Source organism: Lygodium microphyllum, chromosome 4 (assembly GCF_053477565.2).
Source record: "Lygodium microphyllum isolate KBCC chromosome 4, Lygodium_microphyllum_v1.1.10, whole genome shotgun sequence".
Classification (NCBI taxonomy): Eukaryota; Viridiplantae; Streptophyta; class Polypodiopsida; order Schizaeales; family Lygodiaceae; genus Lygodium; species Lygodium microphyllum.
In genome coordinates this window covers 56,792,566-56,806,920 of record NC_141138.1, presented here as the reverse complement: position 1 = coordinate 56,806,920, position 14,355 = coordinate 56,792,566, and the positions used below count along the sequence as shown (strand labels likewise).

The 14,355-nt window shown below is 40.4% G+C and overlaps 1 protein-coding gene across 2 annotated transcripts; it reads right to left on the bottom strand.

Annotated features, from left to right (window-relative positions):
- Positions 1 to 7,761: 7,761 nt before the first annotated feature.
- Positions 7,762 to 10,849, bottom strand: LOC148037073 (dammaradiene synthase-like). Of its 2 annotated transcripts, none has more exons than XM_087676027.1 (2): positions 10,496 to 10,849; positions 7,762 to 10,349 (listed from the first exon to the last, which is right to left on the bottom strand). In XM_087676027.1, the coding sequence occupies exons 1-2, from the start codon at positions 10,680 to 10,682 to the stop codon at positions 8,209 to 8,211; spliced, it is 2,328 nt and encodes a 775-aa protein (XP_087532153.1). In that variant the 5' UTR covers positions 10,683 to 10,849; the 3' UTR covers positions 7,762 to 8,208. The 2 variants fall into 2 exon arrangements, with proteins under 2 accessions (XP_087532153.1, XP_087532154.1); XM_087676028.1 differs by having other exon boundaries at positions 10,597 to 10,848.
- Between the last annotated feature and the right edge of the window lie 3,506 nt (positions 10,850 to 14,355).

Sequence of the window (14,355 nt, the reverse complement as noted above, 5' to 3'; positions counted from 1 at the left end):
GGTCAACTTTGCTCGGCAGGTTCAACCTCATTGATGAGGAATTCAGAAAGAAAGAAACATGTTGCCCTTTCCACAGGTACCAACACCAATGCCTTCTGATCCACAAGGACGTTGGATTTATTGTGTATCTTCAATACATGGAAAATTCTTCTCCAGATATAGACCAACAGAGAAAGCTAGAGGATATTGCAAGTATGGATAAGGAGGTCGAAGAGAAGGAGGAGATGTTCCAAGAAGATGTTGAGAATCAACTTGTCCAAGGTTTTGATGTAGGTTTATTCAAGAGTGACAATATCACAATGGTGGAAGAAAAGGAGATTGAGCCAAGTGCACAGGTTGATGAAGAAGGTCCTCTTGCCTGTGTTCCAACATTTCCCACTTATCTTATTAACAAGAAGAGATATGTGTTGCTAAATGATATTCAACATCTTTTTGATCTTAGAGAAGATTATTGCTTAGCAATCCTTGCAGGTTGGGGCAAAAATGACATGAATTTTATAGGTTATGAACAAGAACCACTAGCAAGTCTTGATGTTGAGGGAGAGAATTTCCAAGATAGCTCTATAGCCTTACATACATATATTAATCAGATTATAGAATACGAAAAGGGGGGGCTACCTACAGAAGAAGAGTTCTTGCAGGTCCAGAAGAAACTTCATATTGATGATGTAGGGTATGAAGAGAGATTGAAGTCTCCATCAGATGAGAAGCCCAAGAGTTCAATAAATCTTTATGATGATAGTCTTCTTGAAGAAGATGAACACCCTAAGGTATGAAATATAATTCGAAGTTACCCATTGAGTTTATGTTAGACTTTATTATGCATTATAGATAAATATCTTATATCTTGTACTGTTGTGGTTTGTTCTATAGATTGAGATTGAAGATCTGGACAACTTTCTTGGAAGGGCCAAGGGCTCTAGGCCAATGAAGCTTGGAAAAAATCAAAGCCTTGGCCATTATATTGAAAACTTAAACAATCAAACAATTGTAATATATCATAGTAGATTGTCAAGCTCTCCAAGTCTACCAATGATGGCTTTGAGAGCTATCTCAAAGGTAATTGGATCTCAAGTTTTCAGCAGAGGTTTGGACAAGATCATTTTGGTGGAGAAGGAAGAAGCCATAAGAGTTTTTGGCTTTATGCCTGGATACAGTGGATCTAGAGCTGGATATTTTGGAGTTCTTGGCTCCTATTTGCTCTCTTATGTAGGAGATAGTAAGAATTTGAAGCTTCTTCCAGGCTATCGGAAACAAGAGTTTTTGAAATACAGAGGTCTTATTGAGTGGGATGAAACAAAAGATTCCTCTAAAGGCCCTGTCGAGCTACCTGAAACCAAGGACTCCTCTGAAGGCCCTGTTGAGGTGCCTGAAACTAAGGACTCTTCTGCAACACAATCAGACTAGAAGATGCCAAAGATTAAGGGTTTCTTGAAACCCATCTTTTCCCAACTCTTTGTTTGGTTTGTAACCATTCTGTAAATCTTTGCTTTGCGCAAGAATTTAAATATCTATCTTTTCTTCTTTGGGTAACAATTTGTATAGTCCTTGATAAAGATGATGTATTGCTTGATGTGGTTGTATCTTTAAGCTTGAATTTATGCCAAATTTGTCGATAGAACCATTGAAAGACCTCTAATAAACTGTTGGCTTTGTGTCTTCCACCGCCATGTCTTGTATGTCTGAAATATTTTGTTCTTGCTTGATAATGTGATTTTTCCATACCTTGGGTTGACCAGATAGATAGAGATCCATATTGTTTAATAAAGTATGGAGCATGGTTGTATAGAATATGCTGCATAGTCAACAAATAAGGAAAGTTATTAAAAAACATTATATGAGTTCGACAATGAAGAAACAAACATATACAAACTTCTTACCATATAGTGAGTAAAGTGTTGATCACCCCAAGCTTCTGTCATCGCCTTTTTGAAAAGGTTCAATTGGTTTTTAAAGTCTTTGAGATCATCATCATTCCATTCAGTCTTATCACAATAAAAAAACACTTTGTCTAGTGTTTCCCAAACTTTAGCTTTTCTATTTCGAGCTTGTCCATTATCAGTGTGATCCTTAACTGTATTATGTAGGGATTTTCACTGATTAAATTTAATAGTTGAGCCACCATTTCTCGAGTTTATCTTGCCAAGTCTCCCATGAAAGCCTAGAAACCTTCTAGCCTTCACTCCACCAATAGATGGTTTTTTTGGGACACAATTACCATCCTTAGACTTTTGAAGATCTGGTTCAATAACAACATTGCCACCATGCAAACCAATTGCAAAATGAACTTTTTCAACCTTTGTTATAGCATCTGTTCTAGTTGATAATGGCTTCAACTTCCATGCAAATCCTATATAGAGATGAACAAGCTTTTCGATTATCCTGCAAAGTGCATGAAGTATACAAATATGGGCATTCGCTAAAGAAATGTCCAAGACTGGTTTAAACTGTGGATCTTTATTGTGCCTAGAGGGAGCTCTATTCCAATTGCTTGAGTTTAACTCTACAGCTGGTGACATGCAGTATAAGCAAGGAGATCTCGAGTTAGCTCCCTTTGATACATTATACATACATTTGAGTGTCTTTAGGTCACCAGCTATGTGCCACTCAATCCTGTAGTTCCCTAATCCTTCAACAAATAGCTCTTCTCTTGCTTGTTGCCTTTGAATAACATTAGGTATTGATGTTTGATGAAAAACCCAATATAGTATATCAAAATTCTCAGTATCTACCTCAAATGCTCCTAGCCACCAGATGTTATATTCAGATTGAGCACTAAATGATGTTGAGTGATTGCAATGACTTGACGAAAGTGCTCTATTCATCAAGGTGATAGAGATTCTCTCCAATTTTTTACATTTCAGAATCTCACTTTCATCAAGTTTAATCACAAATCTAGCCACTCCCTGTGCCTCTGATACTGACAAGTCATAAAATTTGATCATTAAGCATTGTAGGGTGGGCAAGTCAAGGAAAATATTGTTAAATTCATTGAATGTAACCTCCTTTTTCTTGCCCTTGAAGCTAGCCTTGATATGAAAAGGCTCACCTAGAATCTTCATCACTTTGTTATTAACTCTCTGTCTGATAGTCCTAACCACAAATGGTTTCGGAAGTATGCAATTGTGTACCTCTCCTTTGCTTCATATTTGATTGTAAAAGTTGGAAAAGTTGCATATAAGCATCTCGACTGATACCAATACTATCCAGTGTCTTCTGTACCAACTCAGAATCCAAAGAATGATCCTTCACAAATGACTCCAAGCATTGTTTCTTTGCCTTTTTAAATCTCTTCTTCTCCAAAATATCCTTTGAAACCACTGAAGGAAGAAGATGATAATAAAACTGAGCTGCTTTTAAAGAATCTCTTTCACTTGCATTTGGTTATAGAAGAGATCTAAGCAAAATTAACATCACAAATCAATGCAAGTAGTTTAAATAAAGCCATATTTAAGATTTTTCAAGTGAAAAAAAATATACCTTGTTGCTTGGATTCTTTTACCATAGCCTCCTCCTCCTCGTTTGAGATTCTCAATATTTTTAAGAGCTCTTTGTCGATTTCGAAGGCCTAATAAAGTTTGCTTTTGTTGATAAGCTTTGATACGCTTTTCCAATGAATGAATTTTTTGTTGACAATTCTCTAGCTTCTGCAACAACTCTATATTGTGTTTCATCAAAATATGATTCTCTAGTCCAAGTATATCCTTTTCTGCAACAAGATTAAGTGTATAACCTAAAAATCCATTGTAGCCATCACCAATAAACCTCATTAATGACGAGCTATTATAGAAAGGAGGAGTGCTATTTCTGCTAGGATCTTTGGGATATAGCTTTCCATCTAACCAAAGATCAATATTCTTCTTTCCTTCAAACCTCAGTATATGTTTCATAGACTCTGTAACCGTGATAGATTTTGTTCTCTTTCTTATCAGTTCATACTTACTGTCCAACTCAATATGAAGATGATAGAGAGGTCTTTTATGAGAGCTACAGAGATCATTAGATGATTGATCCATAGTTGAGTTACAGAGATCATTGGGTGATTGATCCATAGCTAAGGATATGATTAGAAGCAAGAACGAAAACAAAGAAGAGACTAATAAGGAGGAGAAAAAAAGAAGAGAGAAACGATGGAGAAACGATGGAGGGAGGCAATCGAGTATCCACCAAAATTCAAATTGAATATTACTTTTCACTTTAATGAGGAGAGGTAAGATCTTCATTATGACAACCTTGCCAACTTTATGGCGACCTAGATTTCTAGGTTTGATGTGACCACGAGAATATCACGACAATGACTTATTAACGAATTTTGATATTTTAACTTACCAAAATATAAACCTTTTAAAAATTCTATAAAATGATTTTATTTCGTAAATTGTTTTCTCTCTCTAGGATCTCTTACAGGGCATTTTCGAGACCTCAAAACTCCCCTAATGCTCCCTCTCTCTCTCTCTTCTTTTCACTCTCCTTCCTCTCTTTACCTCACCCTTCTTTTCTACCTCCTCCTCCTCTCTTCCTTCCCTCTCCCTCTCTCTATTTCTCTCCCCCTCTCTTTGTCTCTCTATTTTCCTTTCTTCGTTCTCTCTCTCTTTGTTTCTTCCCCCTCTCTCTCTCATTGTTTCTCTCACTCATCTTCCTCTCTCCCTCCCTTCATCTCTCATTTCTCTCTTCCTCTTTCTCTTTGTTTCCTTTCTCTCCCTCTTTCTCTCTTCCTCTCCCTTCATTTTTCTCTCTCCCTTCCTCCCTCCCTCTCTTTCTCTTTCCATGTATCTCTTTGCAAAGAAAAACAAAAAAAGAAAACAAGAGAACACAAAAATAAAGCAAGAAGAGGCAATGTACCTACCTCAAAGGCCCGAAGATGAAACCCTTTGTACCTTCTCTTTGCACCTTCCCTCCCTTCTCCCTTGCACACTCTTCAGGGATGTATGACTGATATGGATCAGAGATCATTTGGCCATTTTCTGGGAGAGGCATGGCACATCAGAGAGCAGAGCACACAGCGGGTCCCAGTCAGAGAGGGGCCCACCCAGACGACTATTACACAGTTTTTTCAGACAGACAGAGTGAGAGCTACTGTACCAGCCTCTAGCCAGACCTCCGGGCTCACACTACAGTAGACTGAGGACCAGCGTACCAGACGCTGCACGAGGATCCGTGGGTTTCGAACCCCACAGCCATACCGACAGGAGATACGGAGGATTCTTGATCTACATCGACCGCAGATTGAGATCCGACGACACTCGATACATTGCATCTCAGATCTCCAGTTTGCTCTTTCTCCACCGCCGATGTACCACATCCTGCATCCAGGAGGGATCACCTGCTATTAGCGACTCCGACGACTGCTACTACATCCCAGGATAGTATATCTCCCTGCATCTGTTACATATACACATCGCACCACTTTATCACAGCCGACAGTTGTTCCCCTATCACAGCCGACATTTGTTCCCCTTTTGTAGCCATTATCTGGAGTACCAGAGCTACATACGCACATATACATACACGACACTTATCACACTCACAGCACCGTATTTTCAGTTTTCAGTTTTTAGCTTTTCATTCAGCACTTTTATTTTGGATAGCTGGATCTCATTAGTTGTATCACAGTTTGTCTCATAGGCCAGTTTTGGTCTTTAGAAGACATTAATATAACTTTCTTTCTTTCTTTCTTTCTCTCTCCCTCTCAAAGCTTTAGCTCTCTCACTCTCTCTTTCATTCTTTCTCGCAAATGTTTTCCTAGGCAAATGTTACGCTCGGGTTTTCGAAACTTTTTCCTCAAACTGGCATCTCTATTAGCGTCGCTATTTGCGACGCTAATAGAATTAGCGATGCAAATAGCGATACTGCTTTTTTGCATCGCAAATGGCCGTTGCTATTATCCCATTTCCTTGTAGTGAAGTCTAAGGCTTAGGGTTTAAGGCGTAGAATCTAGGGTTTGGAGTCTAGGATTTATGGTTTCGAATTTTGAATTTAGGGTTTAGAATTTGTGATTTAGAGATTGACATGCAAGGTTCAAGGTCTAAGGTTTGGGATCTAGGATTTAACATTTAGAGTCAATGATTTAGGGTTTAGAATTTGTAGTTTCTGATTTAGGATTGGAGATTTAGGGTTTGGGGTTTAGAATTAGTGGGTTGAATATTGGTTTTTCATATCTAGAATCTAGGGTTTGGACTTAAATAGGGTTTCATAGTCTAGGGTTTAGGATTTGTAGTCTATAGTTCAAGGTTTTGGATTTAATATTTGACTTTCATGGTATAGGATTTAGAGTTTATGATTTAGAGATTCATATTTGGGATTTAAGATCTAGAGTTTGGAGTCTAGGGTAGAGGATTTAAGGTTTGTAGTTTCATTTCAATGTTTAGAATTTGAGGTTTAAGATTTAGGATTTCAAATATGTGATTTGGAAATTGAAGGAGGAGAAAAAGGAAAAAATGTATATCATCCTCTTCCTTAAACTAGAAAAATGACTTATGGGCCACATTAACTACATATTTCTTTGCACCATTTCCTATACATAATTCATTTGCATATTCCTTGTTTTGTGAGAACAAACAAAATAGAGACCTAAAGTAACATAACTATGAAGAAAAAGAGAAGAAATAACAACAAACATCCACATTACTCAAGAAAGTTTTGAAATAAGAGGAGAAAAAATTGTACCTCCATCTTTTCCTTGAACTAGAAAAAAACCTTATGAATATTTATAAATATATTTACGTGAACTTGCTTGTTAATACCCTTTTAAACAATGCATAATTAAATTTATTTATAAACACAACAATAAATACTCCTTTAAATGGACATATGAATTCATAGATGATAGGCTTATAGTCGTGATTTTGAAGGCCAATTTAGAGGTAACCAAATTATATGCCTCTTCAGATGCGTTTAAATGTGTGAATACTTTGTGGCTCTCGTGAGTGTAAACACAATTTCTATCGCGTTGTTAAACATGCCCACTAATACACATTGAGTGCCAACATCTCTACTTCGATTTTGAAGGCCAATTTAGAGGTAACCAAATTATATGCCTCTTCAGATGCGTTTAAATGTGTGAATACTTTGTGGCTCTCGTGAGTGTAAACACAATTTCTATCGCGTTGTTAAACATGCCCACTAATACACATTGAGTGCCAACATCTCTACTTCGATTATGTTATAGTGATCAATGTGTATTCTAATAGCAATGCTTGACAACCCTTTTTTATTCAATTTGTAAGTAATCCCTTTATATGACACATCACCACCAATTCTCTAACTGCCCAACTTCTAAATCCACAAAACTAGGATCTATTTGTTTATAGATCCAAATGGGAAAAGTGCAAATTTAATGCCAACTTTTCTTTTACTAAGGAGTGGAATCTTTTTCCTTCTCGACCTTGGACGTGCATTTGCATATTGGATGGGAAGAATCGCATATCCAAATCTATCACGACTAGGAAAAAGCAATACTAATAGTTTTTGGCCATATGTCAATACAACTCTACATTTTCTCGGGTGGATAAGGGGTTTTTCCCTCGGTGTGTAACTAGCCTAAGAGTTAGTTTACTCCAAAGCCAATATACCGATTCCAGATCATCTTTCAAAGCACGTATAAAAAGAATTTTGATTGGTCCGATGAGAGATGAAACCATATTTTTCAAGATAATTCACCACACATTATTTCATTCTGCCTTATAGGATAAAGAGGCCAAGAAAGTGACACCTCTCCAAAAGAAAATGTATCCACCCCAATTGAGTGACAATTTTGCAAAAAGTATGTTGCTTTTCTGGCTACTTAACAATATGATATAATTTTTTTAAACATTACAAATGAACTTAAAATGAGCCAAACAATTGAGCCATGTAAGTTTGTTTGTATTTTAGATTTCGCAAAAGCCCTAAAGCAATGCATCCTTAGTATCACTCTATTAGCCCCTCAATGTTACTCTTATAAGAGCCCTTTGTTTATACCGGAAGTCATTTGATAAAAAGATCAAAACACCCTAATATTTTTGCTTTGAGCTCCGTATGATGTAAAAAGTTTGCCTATTAGAGGACGTTATTTGTAGAACTCACTTGGAAGAAAACGCTATAACGGAGGGATTGTTAGATGATACTCAATTGGCCCCTTGACCGTGTACTGGACGAGCTTTTGAATGGATAGAATACGAGTAGCTGCTGCTAACTGAAGAATTTAGCTAGTGCAGGAGATGCATTGAGCTAATTGCTAGGTTGAGTGTCAGAACGACGATCAGCATATCCAGCCCACGTGATTTGCTTGGCATGCAAACGAGCATGGTAGCGGGCGAGCGCAGTGAGAGAGAAATGCTGAGCGTACAAGTGATAGCGGATGTAGAAATGGCCAGGAAAGCCAGTGCCGGTGAAGTGAGGCTCGTGCCAAGACCCGTCTCTCCTTTGGGTTCGAATAAGGTAGCTGATCCCATCCTCAATAGCATCCACTTCGTACTTGCCCAAACTGTCCCCGGCCGCCATTAACCCCATGAGTGCCCAGGCAGTCTGAGAGGGCGTGCTAGGGATATCCCCTTTGCCCTTTAGGGCAGGTTCATCGTAGCTGTGGCACGACTCTCCCCATCCTCCATCGCCTACCGACGTACTGGTACCGTTATTGCTCGCATTCTGCACTTGTACCAACCATTTTGCCCCCTTCGAGAGCTCCTCCTGGTGGGAGGAAGGGTCCACCAGGGACAACGCCACCATCGCCCCGCAGGTACCGTAGATGTAGTTCACACCCCATCGGCCGAACCAGCAACCTTCGGGCTCTTGCTCTTTCCTGAGATAAGCCATGCCTCTGTTGATGGAGTCGAGGAGGGGCAAGCAGGTGCAGTACTGCTCGCGCGGCTTCATGCGGCCGACCATTTCGAGCACGCGGGCCGTGACGTCGGAGGTGTTGGGGTCGATCATGGCCTTGAGGTCGCCGTAGGGGGTGGCGTTGAGCCAGTCCTGGTCGTTGTTTTTGTCGAAGGCGCCCCAGCCACCGGTCTTGCACTGCATGGAGGCGATCCACTTGACGGCGCGGGATATGGCGCCTTCCTTGACGGGCTCGCGGTGGGGTGGCAGGCGGAGGGCCTGCAGGGCCATGACGACGACCGCGCTGTCGTCCACGTCCGGGTACCAGCGGTTCACGAACTCGAAGGCCCACCCGCCGCTGCCCGGCATGGCCGCGTTCTTGAAGGTCCAGTCGCCCGGCTGCGTGATCTGCTTCTGCAGCAGCCACTCCCCCGCCCGCTGCAGCGCCGGGTGGTCCGGCGCCAGCCCGGACTCCACCAGGGCGCGCACCACCAGGGCCGTGTCCCACACGGGCGACACGCACGCTTGCACCCAGCACTCCTCTTTCGTCTCCATGGCGAAGTTCCGCAGGGCCTTGAGGCCGCGCTGCATGACCGGATCCGTGAGCTCGTACCCTAGCGTCTTCATGCAGAGCAGAGAGTAGAACATGGCCGGTAAGATGCCCGCCCAGCCGCCGGTGTCCTCCTGCCTCTCCAGGACCCATCTCTCGGCTTTCCGCAGCCCCCACCGCCTGAAGGGCACCACGTTCAGCTTCTCGGCCACCTTGAAGGCCCGGTCGACTGCCAAGAAGACGTCCGTCCACTTGCCCTCGAACTTCGCGTATGTCGGCGCGTTCTTCCGCCCTTCCGCATACAGCTCGTCGAAGGCCTGGGGAGCCACCACCTCCGAGAACACGGGCTTCTTATCGAACACCACCATCAGAGGGACAGTGCTTGCCCGCGCCCAGCTGGACATCTCGTAGATGCTTGTCAGGAAGCAGCTGGGCAGCAGCATGAACCACACCGGGAGGGAGGGTATCCCCGTCCAGTCGAAGCACCCCAATAGCGCCAGGCACAGCTTGGTGAAGATGCGCGTCTTCGTGATCCCCCCTCTCTCCAGAATGAACCGGAGAGCTCTCTTCAGAGCCGGATCCGCCTTACGCACGCCTAGGAGACGCAGGGCTATGTAAGCCTCCGCTGTGACGCTCAATTCGCCACCGCCCTCATAGAACAGCTCCCATCCCCCGTGATCGCGCTGCCGTTTCCTTAGGTATCTCTCCATCTTCTCCTTGGGATATTGGTCCTCTTGCACACCCAGTATCTTGTACAGGAGCACAGTTTCCGCCGTTATGGTGACGTTGCTCTCCAGCTCCCCCCACCAGTAGCCTTCCGGGTACTGCAGAGACAGTAGGAACTCTTGGCTCTGCTTGATCGTCTGCTCCAGCCGGGACGACATAATCGTTATGTCTGCTGACCTGGTGCCATCCACCTCCGCTTCGAACTCATCATTCCGCAGGCCGCTAATTAGGTCTTGACTATAGGGTAAGTGCTGCATGGCTGCTTCAAGAGTTCCTCCTATCATTAACAGTGATTAGACAAAGCGATGAGATCATGGAAGTTCTAACAGTAATTCCGGCTTGCACATTATGCACAAGTACTATAATATATGATTAGGTGGCCAACTACTTGATCCAGATACTGACTGCATGAATCACTGATACCTGTAGACAAAGCTCTTGATATAAAGTGCGGCATTTCTATACAGACAGGCGGCGATTGTGCACGAACAGGGTGAACGTCCAGGCGAACTATGATTACGTACCTATTGATAACATGATCCTGCTCAGTGCTAAGTTCTAACTGCAACTGTTGTAGGCAGTGAGCCTGTTCAAAGCCGATGATCTTCATTCTTCGACAGACTAGATGGGTATTTGTAGGAGAAGAGGCACGTAATTCGATGAATGCATGGAGCGCGTTGCAGCATCAACTCTCACCGCATCCGGTCGTTGGAGTTGGTCACCCGTCTTTTCAGAGTTATTGATCTTCAATCCGCGAGCCGCCGCCCACCTTTGGGCAAGTCTCCGCGATCTCCATCTCAACTCAGAAACCCTCATTTGGGACATCTGTCCGGATCAGCTTTGAAGAAAGGCGTACTATTAAGATCTTACGGATGAGGCTTAATAGAGTCACTCAAACACCTAAATTAGGAAGGTATCGTTGCATAGCATGAAATCTCACAATGTTAAGGAATGCTTGCGTAGCAAAAAATCTCACTACCTTCGTACACGGAACATTAACTCACGAGAGACAAAACGCTCAAAAAGAAATAGCACGGGACAGCAGGAGTACTGTTTGCATTTATTTGGTCAACAGTGACTCTCCAAGGACACTGACAGCAGCACCCGTCCCACAATGCACTTAGTTTGGTATGGAGAATTGGTCTTTGCTACTTACTGGCGAGTCGTCACTTTCCTACAAATTCAGGGGCAAGCTTGTGCGTTCTGAAACGTGCCACGTTCGTTTCTTGCCTCTCGTGGGACGGAAACTTAAGTGTGGAAAAAGATTGAGGGGTGGGTGTGTGAGTGCCTTGCGGGGGGGGGAGCTATCATGTGGGTTCAACATATTGGATTTTTTAAATATTATATTTATATGTAAAAAGATATAATATAAAATAGTTATTTACATATTCAATATAAAGTGATATGGTTTTATTCCAAGAATATATATATATATCAAGCTATTTATAAATAAACTCTCAACACTCTTAATATGTAGGTTATAGTGAACCCTCCCAAGGGAAAAGATAGACCATGTTTGAGTAAAGCAATAGAGAATCCACAAAATAGTATCGTTGCTTTATTTGGCTTTACATGAGAGTTAATGAGATGATAATAGGCGAGTCTTTCCGCTTTCAATTGTGGCTAGGTGAAGAATAGACTTTCAAGTCAAAAATCACGATGAAGTTGACTAGAACCTAATAATATTAGATATTTGAAATGGGCTTTGCAACTTGCAATCTTTCGAAATAATGCAAGCAAATACTAAATTAACATATTGTTTAGGATTTACATTGTCCTCTTACAGTCGTATCGACTTCCTTAAATGTTTAAAACCTATTTTAAAAGTAATATTCTCTTTAGCGAACTTAGCCGTGACTGGAATAGCTTCTTAGACTACTTGATAACAAAATATTGCTTTAAAAATAAAGAAACAATATGTGATCACTTTCTCTTAGTAGAAAGCAACTTATTTGGCATTCCATGCATACCTTAAATGCCTCTTTCATGTACAACATAGCCCTCTAGCCTTAGTTCTAAATCTTTTCTTAGTTTGTAGAGTTTATCTACCATTATGTGCCTAAGAGTCCTCTTCCTCAACCCCTTGATATATATCAATGAAGATGAAGGCTTTGCAAAGTGGCTCTCTAGGGTTATGAAGAAGTCTTAGAATGTTTGTCTTTCTCTACCATGTGGAGGAGATGTTTAGTGTATGGGAGGACGAGGCATTCTCCATGCTAGCAATAGAATGTGAGTTTTCTTGGGATACCATGTCAACATTGTTGGTTCTTGCCTCATCTCCCAAGGTTGAAGAGTTGGAAGGTACAATTGATGCCCTAATAGTTGCAATTGGCACCTCCAAGAAACATGTAATTGGGGTAGAAGAATTTGAAGCTATTTGCACTAGGGTGGATGCAATGAGATTCTCCAACCTTGCATCTTAGGTACTACCCTTAGCACAACAAATAATTCAAATTCCAGCATGGACCTAACCAAAGAGACCAAGGTTAAGACTAATGAAGCACAATAGGTAAATTTGGTTGCTCTTGTGTGTATTTTTGCTTAATTTAATGAATTTTTATTGATATTTTTTCTTAGAAATATGTAAGTTATGCTTGATATAGATGAGTTTGCTAGTATATAGGTGTGTCAAGGGGCATTCAAAAGACATGCCACCCTAGCTCAATACATAGGATGTATCTCCCCTCGATACATTGCTATGGTTCACATCAAGTTCACCCCTACCACTTGCGTCCAACTCAAGATTCTCAAAGCACTTTCAAAGATGTTATGTGTCTCAAGTATCACCCTGAATGCCAACAATATTATCCTTATTGAGGAGTTAATGAGATACATTTTTTGCACATACGTACATGGAAGAATAATGATCTCAATGGCTTTGGGAAGTGCTTTTGAGGCTCCAAAAGCAGAGATGGTGTCTAGTGTGGTGCAAGGGTAATTGCTTAAAGAAGTTGCCTCTTTTAAGAAACTAATTATATTTGTACTCTCATCATAGCTCTACAATGATACCATGCTAAGACACTATTTGATGTAAAAATAATTACAATATTAATATATTTTCTTCTTTTTATACGAATTGGACATGCAAATATCATGTCTAGATCTTTATTTCTATTCAATTTGTATAGGCAACTACGAATATGTGATGCTACCTTAAATTGTACTCATGGATATATGTAATATCTAAACACTATTCGAGAAAGTTTGAAGAATTTACAACATGTGATGCAATTCACCATTGATATTGATGTTAGCATTAGAATGACGTTGCATTAGAATATCGTTTGAATGTGTTAGCATGGCTGTCTTAAGAAATAGAGCAAAAAAATTGTCATATGACAACCAGTTCATACATTGTAGCATCATTTATACTCTACTTCTCCTTTAGATAGACATACCCACATAGATAGAGGCTTATTTATACTATTGACATGTTGAAATAAGTAGTTTTGATGAAACAAAACAATTATTGATGAAAATGTATAGTACTATAGTAATCATCATGGGGGTCATACGAAAGTATTAAACACACGTGATCCCCACAAGTGAATATATAAATTAGTGAATACTCTTTAAAAAACAAGTCCAATACGACATAAACACATTTAAAAATTGATTTCATTGATGTACAATGAGAAATTGCTCCAATTCTTTTCTACAAAACTATTTCTATTGCATTGATTTATAGTGAGAAAATGAATTGCTCCAAAGGATTTATAAAATTATGGAATTTAATTATGTTTGCCTTTAATTCTCTTAACTGTTATGCGCTTTGAAGACCAAGATGGAAAAGCTGAAAAATAAAAAATGAAAGATAGTCCCAAGGTACGAGGAAGACTGAGGACATAGGCACGCTCAAAAAAATCCGAAGACATGAAGTGCAGGGAAAAGTCTCAAATGTGAAATGAAGCACATAATAGTAAACACACTTTAATATGTTAGTAAGAAAATTGTCACGTGCATTGCAATTCATTTTGTAAAAGAGCAATGAGCTCTCTCATGTGCAAGTTGTAAAGAATGAGAGGTATGGATTGAGGGCCACACTAATAAGAAGGAGAAGGAAAGAGTAGAGGACTGGACCAAGAAGGGGATGGCTAACCAAGGAGGGAATAAGGTAGGTATAAAAGTCAAAAAATGAAAGTCAGTTTCATAATTAGAGCTAGTTTATTTATTTTTATTTTATTTTAATGTGTAATATAAATCAATTTTCTTTGAAATGTATATGCATATTAAAATAAACTAAGTAATGGGGGCATTACAAAACCAAACATTTACAACTGCGG